Here is a 12,754-nt window from a genome sequence, read left to right as displayed (position 1 = left end):
CTCAGAAAGGGAAGAACAACTTTGGTAGATAATGATGTTGGGATTTTAAGCCTGTACAAAGAAAGTAAAGCTTAATACTGCAATCTGGAAAAGAAGAGGAAGCAAAATGCAAATAGCCAAAGAGCCTCTTTTATATTATCTCTGTGCGGTAGCAGGAAAGGGACAGAGAAGACCTAAGCAGGTTAGGGGTGGGGGAAAAGGGAAGGTAAAAGATACACGTGTGCTCTGAAGGGGTATATAATGCGTCAGTTGAATGTCCCCACTGCCAAGTTCTATTAGAACCTGGAGGAGCTATTTTCCTGTTGTCCCAGTACAAGTCTGGATTGGCTGATAGGTGACCATCTACTGCCACTTCTGCTTGGAGGCTTTGGGGACTCTGATGCAGCAAAAATATACTATGGACCCCTGCAGTGCTGGTGGATGCTTCACCCTCAGCCACACACCTGGGAGTAGTGGACAGGTTCTCCCTCCGTGTGTTTGTGGTTCATCTTTTAGTGTGAGCAGGATCTGAAAAAGAGAAAGTCAACCACTAAGTGACTGAAATGAGAGCTTGGGGTTTTACTTATTCACATAATGTCTGGCTTATTTAACATCCCTGAAGAATAAAGAAATGGTGGCCCAAATAAATAAAGCTCACCTTGAAGTACAAAACTCTTCATTTTAACCACTTTTGTTGGAAACCTTTCAAAAATGCTCCCATTCTGCTGCTGTTTCTTTTTTGTGTAGTTCTCTTAGTCTCTTTTTTCTTTTTCTTGGATAAAGACATTTTATTCTCTTTGCTTCTCAAATGGAAGATGCTAAATATGTTCATCTTTTCTAGAAACTCAGGGTTAGCATTATTAGCATTTTCGAACTGCATGGAAAAACTGTTCCATGTATGCTTTTGAGTTTTTCTAAATCTTCCCCCAATGTCAGGCTGTTACATAATACTTTGCCTTCTACCCCACCCCCACAAGATACACCTCTATACCCACCATCCAGTTTAAGAAAAGGAACTTACCATTACCCTGAGTCTGTTAGACCCTCCTAATTCTTTCCAGTTTGCACTATCCTGGATTGTGTTTCTCCTTCCCTTGTTTGCTTCTTAAAAACAGGTTTATTTACTAAGTATACTTATATCCCTAAATAATATATTGTTTAGTTTTACATGGTTTTGAATCTTATAGTGCTCCTGTGACTATTCCTTTTTTTTTTTGCGGCTGGCACAGAGATCTGAACACTTGCTGTTGGTGCTACCAAGGCAGTGCTCTAACCAACTGAGCCAATTGGCCAGCCAACTATTCTCATACATGATCTCAGTGCACAACTGAATGATTTCTTTGGGTATACATTTAGGAGGGGAATGAATTGCTGTGTCATAAATACTTGCATTTTCAACTCTCTAAATAATGCCATCTTATTTTCCGAAGTGGTTGAACCAGTTCACCTCCCTCTGGCAGCAGATGAGCTTCCCCCTCCTCTCCATATCCTCTACATGCAGAGAACCAGTAGTACCCAAGCTTAACATTCCAGTGATTCAAGTGAGTATACAATGGTATTCCACTACAGTTTTAGCCTTTTCTTGATTAGGAATGAGGTTGAGTATTTTTTCAAGTATCTATTTTGTATGCACGTTTCTTCTTCTGTAAAATGCCTGGACCTGCCTTTTGCTTATTTTCCTACTGAGTTGTTCACTGATTTTTTAAAAAACAGATGTGGGAGTCCAGAAAGTGATAACCCAAAGTGAAGGCCTCAGAAGCAGCCTCAAAAGCAAAGTTTCCTTCTGACCTTCTCCTGCCCGCCTGTCTCTCAGCCTCATTTTCCCCTGAGGCAAGCCATAGAAACTAGAATCCCTCTTCCCCAGGGTGGGTCATAGATATACTAATCCTACCCCACTGCTTTTCTGTCTTGGAGCGGGCCATAAAGATATTCTCTGACCTACCTTGTCTGCTTGTAGGTCATAAGATCCACATCCCAGAAAGAGTCCTGCCCCACACCCTGGAAGAATGAATGCTACACAGAGAGGCCAAGAAGAATCTGGACAGACAGGCCTTGCTGGGTTTCCCCACTTAGTCTATTAGCATTAGAGCATACTTTTCTTGTCCAATCACATTTCTACATGGCTGTGCCTGCTTCATAGAATCTAAGCATAAATACAATTTTCCCTATATCTTTGGGTCTTTATTCTGGAGGCTCCTGTGTCACGTTAAACTATGACATAATAAAATTTGTTATGCCTTTTCTTCATATTAATCTGTGTTCATCCCGTGACTTTTCAGAGAGCCTTATGGGCGCTGAAGGGGATGTATCCCCTTGGCCCCTACACAGCTTTATTGAAATACAATTCACATATCATACGATTCCCTCATTTAATGTGTACAATTCAACAGCTTTTAGTATACTCAGAGTTGTGCACCCCTCACCACAATCAACTTTATAACATTTTCATTAACCCAAAAAGAAACCCCATACCTCTTAGCCATCACCCCCTACACCTCCTATGCCCCAGCCATAGGCAACCACTAATCCACTTTATATCTATAGATTTGCCTATTCTGGACATTTCATATAAGTGGAATCATACAACATGTGGTCCTTTGTGACTGGCTTCTTTCACTTAGCATAATGTTTTTAAGGGCCCATGCATCAGTCAAATGCATCAGTACTCCTTCTATGGCAGAATAATATTCCATTGTGTGTATGTACCATATTTTATTTATCCATTCATCAGTTGATGATCACTTGGGTTGTTTCTACCTCTTGGCTATTATTAATAATGCTACTATAAACATTCATGTACAAGTTTTTGTTTGAACATGTGTGTTCATTTCTCTTGGGTATAGATCTAAGAGTGGGATTAATTAGCTGGGTCATATGGTAACTCTATGTTTAACTGTTAGAGGAACTGCCAAACTGTTTTCAAAAACAGTTGTACCATCTTACATCCAAACCAACAGTCTATGAAGATTCCAATCTGTCCAGGTTCTTGCCAGCACTTGCTGTTGTCTTTTTTCAATTATAACCATTCTGGTGGGTGTGAAGTGGTATCCTGCTGGGTTTTGATTTGCATTTCCCCAGTAGCTAATGATGTTGATAATCTTTTCATATGTTTATTGGCATGGTGTATCTTTTTTGGCAAAATATCTGTTCAGATTCTTTCCCCATTTTTAAAATCAAGTTGTCCTTTTTCTATTATTGAATTGTAAGAGTTCTCTATACATTCTAGGTACAAGTCCCTTGTCACAAACATGATTTGTAAATATTTTCTCCCATTTTGTGGGTTGTTTCACTTCTTTGATAGTGTCCCTTGAAGCACAAAATTTTAAAATTTTGATGATGTCTAATTTATCTATCTTTTTCTTTTGTCGCTTATGCTTTTGATATATCTAAGAAACTGCCTATTAAAATTTAGAAGTTCTGGGGCCAGCCCGTGGCTCACTTGGGAGAGTGCGGTGCTAATAACACCAGGGCCCCGGGTTCGGATCCCATATACGGATGGCCGGTTCGCTCACTGGGTGAGCGTGGTGCTGACCACACCAAGTCAAGGGTTAAGATCCCCTTACCGGTCATCTTTTAAAAAAAAAAAAAAAAAAAAAAAAAAAATTTAGAAGTTCTTTGCTTAATATCTGGATATGAATTTTTTGGCTCTATGTATTACAAACATCTTCACCTAGTTTGTGACTTGTCTTTTCACTCTTCATGGTATCTTTTTTTTAAAAAAAGAGATTGTTTTATTAATTTATAAGAAAAGTCCTACTCAGGATAAAAATACTTCATATTTAGATACACATTTAAAAATTAAAAATTTTTCTTTTCAGAAAACAATTTTTAAAAATTATGACTTCCAGAAAGTCCACAACAATTGCCATAAAAATGGATTTTTTTTTAAAAAGCCACTTTTTAAAATAAAAAATTTCAAACACACAAAAGAATAAAATAATACGCTTTCCACATACCCATCATCTAGCTTTGATAATTATCAACATTCTTCCATTTTTGTTTCATCTCTCTCTTCACATTTTCTTCCCTGAAGTACTTTCAACCCCATATATCATTTCATCCATAACTACTTCAGAATTTATCTCTAATGGATAAGAACTTAAAGGAAAAAAAAATACCCAATATCTTTATGGTCTTAGAAGTCCTTAATTTTAACAAAGTCAAATTTATCAATTTTTTTTCAAATTTATTTTTTAAAGTGACTTATAAAATTATATGTATTTATCGTGTACAACAGGATGTTTTAAAGTATATACATATTGTGGAATGGTTAAATCTGGCCAACTAACAAATGCATTACCTCACATAGTTATTTTTGTGGTGAGAACATTTAACATCCACTCTTTTAGTGTTTTTCAAGAATACATCATCATTATAGTCACCATGCTGTACAGTAGATCTCTTGAACTTACTCCTCCTTTCTAACTATAATTATGCACCTTTTGACCAACATTTCCCCAACCCCAGACTCTGGCAACCACCATTCTATCTACTTCTATGAGATCAACTTTTTCAGATCCCACATATGAGTGAGATTACATGGTGTTTGCTTTCAAAGCTTCCCAATAAATGTATAATGTTTACTGAGGATAATGAATTTCATCAAATGCTCATTCTGCATCCATTGAGTGAAGCAGATGACTTTTTCCCCTTTTAATCTGTTACTGCAGTAAATTACCTTAGTCAATTTTTTAATATTAAATAATCATTGAATCTCTGGAATAAACCTAACTTGGTCATGATGTAGTTTTTAAAAACATTGCTGGATTCAATTTGCTGATGTTTTAATTTTTTGCATTTATATCCATGATTAAGAATGTCTTGTAATTTTAGAAAATTTTTTTGAACTGTCCTTGACAGGTTTTGATGTTAAGTTAATGAGAGTTGGAAAGTGTTCCCTCTTTTTCTATACTCTGGAATAGTTGGTAAATTGGAATATTTGTTCCTTGGATGTTTGGTAGGACTCACCAGTAAAACTATAACAGCCTGGTGTTGTATTTATGGGATGATTATTTTTTGTTCTTGACTCAATTTCCTTAATAATTTAAGGAATATTTAGATTTTATATTTCTTCTTGAGTAAATTTTTTTTTTTTTTTTTTTTTTTTGTCGTTTTTTCGTGACCGGCACTCAGCCAGTGAGTGCACTGGTCAGTCCTATATAGGATCCGAACCCGCGGCGGGAGCGTTGCCGCGCTCCCAGCGCAGCACTCTACCAAGTGCGCCACGGGCTCAGCCCTTGAGTAAATTTTTATAAATTAAATACTACAACTGTATCTCACCAAATTTTTAAAAATTTATTAGCATAAAGTTATTCATAATCTCTTCCTACTATCTCTTTAATCTTCAAGGCATGTATAGTAATGTCTCTATTCCTCTCAACTATATGTTTATTTTCTATTTTATTAATTTTATCTCATCTTTATTATTTATTTTTATTTACTTTTTTACTTTCTTTGGACTTATTTATTTTTAACTTAAGCCAGACACTTGGCACATTAACTTTCAGCCTCTCCCCTTCCTTCACTGTAAATATAAATTTTCCTTTAAGTATTACTTTAGCTATATTACTCAGGTCTTTTTTTGTTTTGTTGTTTTAAAAAGATGACTGGTAAGGGGATCTTAACCCTTGACTTGGTGTTGTCAGCACCACTCTCTCCCAAGTGAGCCATGGGCCGGCCCTTATTACTTAGGTTTTTAATATTAGGCAACACTTTCTAACATATTATGATTGTTTTTGATGAGCTAACTCTTTCTTAATTTCAAAACATATGAGGATTTTCCAGTTATCTTTTTGTTTTTGCATGTAGTCAGGGAACATGGATGGTCTTTGAAATGTGATTTAAGGCCTAGTACATAGTTTCTGCAAATACCCCATTGATGGAGTTTGGATGTTTTGTCCCCTCCAAAACTCATGTGGAAATTTGATCTCCAATGTGGCATTGTTGGAAACTGATTGAGTCATGGGGGTGGATCGCTCATGAATGGATTAATGCTCTCCCTGGGGGAGGGAGGATTAATGAGTGAGGTCTCGCTCTATTAGTTCCTGTGAGAGCTTGTTTATAGGACCCCTGCACCTCCTCTCTGTCTCTCTTGCTTCCTCTTGCCATGTGATCTGCTTGTACCTGCCGGCTGCCTGCCACTTTCCGCCATGAGTAGAAGCAGTCTGAGGCCCATGCCAGATGCAGCTGTCCCAGAATCATAAGCCGAATAAACCTCTTTCCTTTATAAATTACCCTGTCTCAGGTAATTCTGTTATAGCAACACAAAACGGACTAAAACAGAAAATTGGTACCAGGAGTGGGGTGTTGCTAAACAGAAACCTGAAAATATGGATGCAGCTTTGGAACTGGGTAATGGGCAACGGTTGGAGGAGTTTGGAGGACTTAGAAGAAGAGAAAAAGATGAGGGAAAGTTTGGAATGCCTTAGAGACTTATGTAGTGGTGAGCAGAATGCTGATAGAAATGTGGACAGTAAAGGCCATGCGGATGATGAGGTCTCAGATAGAAATGAAGAACTTATTTTGTGAACTGGACAAAAGATAACCCTTGCTACACCATAGCAAGGAACCTGGCTGCATTGTGTCCATGCCCTTGGACTTTGTGGAAGCTGGAACTTAAGAGTTACGAACCAGAGTATATGGCCAAAGAAATTTCTAAGCAGCAAAGCATTAAAGATGCTGCATGGCTACTTCTAACAGCCTACTCTGAGTTATGGTGGCAAAGGCATGATGTAAAGCCAGAATTTAAAATGGAAGCAGAGCGTAAAGATTTGGAACCTTTGCAGCCTGGCCATGCGGTAAAGAAGCAGAGAGCTGGAGAACAATGCAAGGGTGAAGCAGATAAACTGGTTGCTATAGACATTATCTTGGCTGTGAGGCAGCCAGATGCTAATAACCAGGACAATGGAAAAATTGCCCTAAAGGCATTTGAGAAGTCTGGAAGGGTGCCTCACCCATCACAGACCCTGAGGCCTAGAAGGACTGAGTTATCCCAGAGGAAAGACCTGGGGCGCAGCTGCCCTCAGGATCCTGCTCCCTGCATTCCAGATGCTCCGGCTGGAGTGGCCCCTAGTGTGTTTCGTGCAGCAGCCCTGGAGAGTAGAGGCCCAAAACCTCGGTGGCACTCACGTTGTGTTAAGTCTGCAGGCCGGCAGGATGCGAGAGCAGTGGAGTCATGGCAGCCTCCACCCAGATTCCAGAGGATGTATGGAAAAGCCTGGAAGCCCAGGCAGAGACCTGCCACAGGGGCAGAGCCACCACAGAGGCCATCTACTAGAGCAATGCTGAGCAGAAAAGTGGGGTTGGAGCCTGCACAGAGAGCTCCTGTGGGAAATATCTAGTAGAGCCAATACAGCAGGGCTGCCACCAGGACCCCAGAACTGCAGGGCCACTGGTAACATTCACTGTAGGCCTGGAAAAGCCACGGGCACCAGTGTGGCCTGCTGGGCTGTGCCTAGCAGAGCTGTGAGAACAAGGCTGCCTGATGCTTTGGGGGCCCACATACCCAATTGTGCCCCGGATGCAGGACTTGGAGTCAAAGAACATTATTTTGGAGCTGTAAGACATAACGTCTGCCCTGCTGGGTTTTGGACTTGCTTGGGGCCTGTTTTTCCTTTCTTCTGGCCTATTTCTCCTTTTTGGAATGGGAATGTGTACCCAATGTCTGTTCCACCATTGTATCTTGGCAGTAGGTAAATTTGGTTTTCACTTTTACAGGTTCACAATTGGAAGGGCTTTTGCTTGTGGTCTCAGAGGAGACTTTGGACTTTGGACTTTTAAGTTGGCGCTGGAGCAAGCTAAGACTTTTGGGACTGCTGGGATAGAATGATTGTATTTTGTATGTGAGATGATATGAGTTTTGGGGGGCCAGGGGCAGAATGATGGAGTTTGGATGTGTTGTTCCCTCCAAAACTCATGTGGAAATTTGATCTCCAATGTGGCATTGTTGGAAACTGATTGAGTCATGGGGGTAGATCGCTCATGAATGGATTAATGCTCTCCCTGGGGGAGGGAGGATTAATGAGTGAGGTCTCGCTCTATTAGTTCCTGTGAGAGCTTGTTTATAGGACCCCTGCACCTCCTCTCTGTCTCTCTTGCTTCCTCTCGCCATGTGATCTGCTTGTACCTGCCGGCTGCCTGCCACTTTCCGCCATGAGTAGAAGCAGTCTGAGGCCCATGCCAGATGTCCCAGAATCATAAGCCAAATAAACCTCTTTCCTTTATAAATTACCCTGTCTCAGGTAATTCTGTTATAGCAACACAAAATGGACTAAAACACCCATAGATGCGTACGAAGAATGTGCATTATGCAGTTATTTAGTGTGATGTTCTATACATGTCTACTAGATCAAGCCTGTTAATTGTGTGGTTCAAATATTCTAAAACATTACTGGTTTTCAGACAACTTGATCTATCAATTACTGAGTTACATTAAAACATTCCAATACAAAAGTGGATTTATCTATTTCTCTTTGTGGTTTTGTTAATTTTTGCCTAATATATTTCTCATAAATATGCATCTTGGTTATTCAATTTAAAAAATCATAAAATGTACTAGTTAAACTCAGACAAGAAAAGGTTAAATATTTTCCTGGTGAAACTTTGACCATAATGTAGTGACCCTCTTTGTGTCCTGATACGCTTTTTGTCTGAAAATCTATTTCATCTGATGAACAGAGCTACATCGGCTTTCTTTTGGCTGATATTTCCCTGATATATCTTTTTCCAACCTTTTTCTTTCATCCTTTCTCTGTGCTTACGATATGTCTCTTTTAATAGCCTAAAAGTGGATTTTTAAAAGCCCAGACTGACAATCTATCTATTTCTGGTTGGCCACTTCCTCTTATGTGTACTGCTCCTTCCTTACCCCTGCCTGATGTAGCATCCACAGCGATCCTATGAAATCCTCTGCTCAGAACCCTTTAATGGCCCCCACTACGCTCAAAAGCGCAAGTCATTTCCTTGGCCCACTGGGTCCTGTGTGACCTGGCCCCTCATCATCTCTCGGCCTCATCTGTTCTCACTGTCCTCCTTGCTCCGAGGTAGCACTGCAGCCCCACTGGCCTGCTTCTATTTCAGGAACACAGCAGCCATCTCCTCAAGGCAAGCACTTATGCTGTTCTCTCTGCCTGGAACTCCCTTCCCTACACATCCACTGGCTCATTCCCTCACTTCCTTCAGGTCTTTACTGAAAAGCCACTTTCCCCCTAACTACTCTATGTAGAATTCTCTATCTTATTTCACTGCTTTTTCTTTAGAACACATACCACTCTTGAATGTACTATTTATGTTACTTATTTGGTTTACTGTCTGTCTCTTCTACTAGGGATTTTTGGCTGTTTTGTTCACTGCTCCATGCCTTGTGCTTAATGCCTAAAATAGTGTAGAGCACATAGCTGATGCTTAGTAAACATTTGTTGAATGAATGAATCGATCAGTCTTGACTTTAACTGGAATATTTAGACCACTCACATTTTCAAAATTACTAATGTTTTTATTTCTACTGTCTTAAGTTTTGTTTTCTATTTGTTCTACACCTTTTCTGTGTTTTCTTTTCCTCCTTATGGATTTATTTTTTTCTCTTTCCATTTTCTCTCTACTAGTTGAAAGTTTCATATTTCTATTCTTTTGGTAGCTACCCTATCCATTTTAACATTTGTATATAACAACTATATAAAGTTGAAATTGATCAGTATCTTTACCTATTCACTGTACAATATCTAGTTAGACTACTTTAATTCTGACCATCCCCTCCTCTTGATTTACATGATATTGTTGTTTGCATATTTTCATTCTCCCATTTTTTAACTTCACAAGAATACTATCATTTTATTGGTCATTATATTTATATTTGCTCATATTTTTATGCATTCTTTGCTCATAATTCCTCCTGCATCTCAGACCTTTCATCTGGTAGTACCTTCCTCTGACTGAAAAACATTTTTTAGACTCTTTCCTTTGGCGAAGTTCTATTCCTGACAAACTCTTAGAAAATGTATTTCATCCTCACTCTTGAAAGATATTTTTGTGTAAAATACATTTCTGGTTTGGTAATTTTCTTTCAACATTACACTGTATTTTGGTTTCCACTATTGCTCTTGAGAAGTTAGCTGTCAAATTGGTAATCCTTTGGTAATCCTGTTCTCTAGCAGCTTTAACATCTTTTGTCTTTAGAGTTTTTTTTTTTTTTTTTTTTTTTTTTAAAGATGACTGGTAAGGGGATCTTAACCCTTGACTTGGTGTTGTCAGCACCACGCTCTCCCAGGTGAGCTAACCGGCCATCCCTACACAGGGATCCGAACCCATGGCCTTGGTGTTATCAGCACCACACTCTCCCAAGTGAGCCATGGGCCGGCCCTTGAACTCATTTTTAAACTTATTATTATTTTTTTTCAGTTCTAAAAGACTACCTAGTCCTTTTTCAAATCTGTTTGGTTATCATTTTAATCTCCTGGTTTTACTCATATTTTTGCTCCCTCTTTTAATTTCTCTAAACATATGAGAAAATCTATTTTGCATTATTTGGTAATTTCAATATCTTGGTCTTTGAAAGTCTAATATTGTTATCTGGTGTTTTTGCTGGTTCTTGCTCATGGTGCCATGTTTCCTTATTTGTTCTGTGATTTTAAACTGTGATTTCACATTTCTTAGAAGTTTACCTACAGGAATTATTTGAGGTTTGGGTTGTAGGAGTCTTCCTCCAGATAGAATATGCATTAGCTTCTGTTAGTGGTTGGGCCACTACTAGCTTAGGACCACCTTAAAGTAAACTCTCAGTCTGAGGTTTTTCAGTCCACGTAGGGAATGTGTGTTCATACCCAAACTTACATGAGTGTGGTTCCAAATTATCAGGGGAAATTCCCCTGCTGCACTCCACTCAGCACCAGGGTTCAAGATAGGGAATTTTCTTTCAGTGCCTGAGGGGGTGAAGCTAGGGTGAGAGGGAGGGTTTATTTCCAGTTGATCTTTATATGGAGAATACAGTCCACCCTCTAGAGTCCCATTTTTATGTGAAGGATCTCCTACTAGATTCCTTACCTGGGGATTTGCCTGTGGTCTCTTACACCCTTCCATAATTCTGGTTCAGAGCCACTTTGATCCCCATTCCTGCCTGGTAATCCAGTGATGGGGTCATAAAAGTGGGGAAGTTTTTAGAAGAACGATGTTACTGAATTTTCCCGATTGCCTCTGTGGCCATGGTCATAGCCCAACTCTTTTTTTGTAGGACTTTGAAATACCAGCCATTGAGGTTAACCAACCTTCTTCATTTTGGCCTTGATGTCCTTGCCTGGAAATTTTTGGGGGGGTCAAATGTCTATGGAAAATACTGTATATTTATACACTCACTTGGTATTTATCAAATAAATTAAGTTATATCTTGTTGTGTTAGTTCTAAAGTCAACAAGCAACACAACATAAAATATATTCATAATTACTCTTAAAAATCTTAAAGTACCTTTAAAATACATTATACTGGTTTGGCAACTATGAGAGACTCCAACAAACCCAGTTTTTCTTCTGTTAGCACCTGATTAAAGAAACTCGCTTGTGTTTAGGTCCACAGAGAATGAAAATGTTTTTAGACACTGTGATCAGTATTTGCCAGGGTGAACTACACTATGAGAACAACCTAGGTATGGGGAACTCCTGAGGGAAGAGCAAATTCACATGTCATGCTTACTTGGAGGCCTACGTTCCCTGAGAGGAAAGGTGGACAGACTCTCCTAAATGGTGTAAATCATTGTTTCTTTTGCTTTTCTGGACATAAGGAGGGACTTTGTCTCGCATATATCACTTGTTTCCCTTGCTACACTCTTTAAGGGCAAGGACTGCATCTTTCAAATTTTCACATGACCCAGAGTACCCAGCCTTTTGTCATGCAAATATTTACATGAGAGCTGCTTGGTAAATAGTCAACTGACTGATGTGAGAAATGATCAATAGAAGTGTTACTCTACGGGTAGCAAAACCTTCCAACTAACAACACAACCTATGCTTTGTCAAACACAAAAGGACTGGTGTGATAAGTGGCAATTCACACTTCCCGCCTGGTGCTCTTACCACCATCAGCTGTCTGAGGGTAAGAGATGTGGGTTTTCAGGGAGATCATCTGACTCACAGCTTTCCCTTTCAGAAGAGATAGATAACTTATCATGACTTCCCTGCCAATAAAGAAGGCCCAAACCTCAAACCATATGAGCATATAAGTGAAGTCACTTTTCTCCCTTCAAGGTCTGAAGTAAATGAGAGAAATAAAATTTTAAAACTTGATTTTTAAAATTACCTAAATGCAAAGACTTCTGCCTCTTAGATTTGTCCCTAAGGCCCTTCCAACTGATCAGGGTGGCCCTGGTAGTATCTTCTGGCAACGTTCTGGTTGATAAGAAAGCAAGTGAATGAATCAATTTATTTATATCCTGAGTGACATTAGTAGAAAGGGACAGCTGGGGAGTGAGGGCCAACCTGCTGCCCCCCTCACCTTCCTGGGCATAGCTCCAGTACGTAGGAATGAACACAGGCATAAGAGCATCAGATCCATTTCATGAAACCCTGCCTGGATGACACAAGGGCGCCGGGCACAGCTGCAAGGGGTTTGTTCACAGCAAAAGCAGCTCCTGAGTAACTCTGAAATGTAGCCACATGGGACAAGAGAGCTGCTGACCAAAACACCACCACCAAACTCCCAGGCCCTCCCAGAAGTCCTTTTTAATTTCTAATGAACAATGTAGGCACCTGGTTCAATTCAGATGTTAAAACCAACATGAGCTCAAGTGTC

At 39.6% G+C, this 12,754-nt stretch overlaps 1 protein-coding gene across 9 annotated transcripts in view; it reads right to left on the bottom strand.

Moving 5' to 3' along the window:
- Positions 1 to 62: 62 nt before the first annotated feature.
- The window catches only part of TTLL5 (tubulin tyrosine ligase like 5), a 282,889-nt gene continuing 270,197 nt past the window's right edge, over positions 63 to 12,754 (bottom strand). For all 9 annotated transcript variants that reach the window (XM_063088853.1, XM_063088855.1, XM_063088861.1 and 6 more), the window contains one exon: positions 63 to 507. Coding sequence is in view for 4 of the 9 variants with exons in the window: in XM_063088855.1 (XP_062944925.1) it covers positions 485 to 507 (23 nt within the window). In the remaining 5 variants the exon portion in view is untranslated. The remainder of the gene's footprint in view (positions 508 to 12,754) is intronic.

Source organism: Cynocephalus volans, chromosome 3 (genome assembly GCF_027409185.1).
Source record: "Cynocephalus volans isolate mCynVol1 chromosome 3, mCynVol1.pri, whole genome shotgun sequence".
Lineage (NCBI taxonomy): Eukaryota > Metazoa > Chordata > Mammalia > Dermoptera > Cynocephalidae > Cynocephalus > Cynocephalus volans.
The sequence above is the reverse complement of the archived record's forward strand: the minus strand, read 5'-3'. Positions and strand labels throughout refer to the sequence as shown.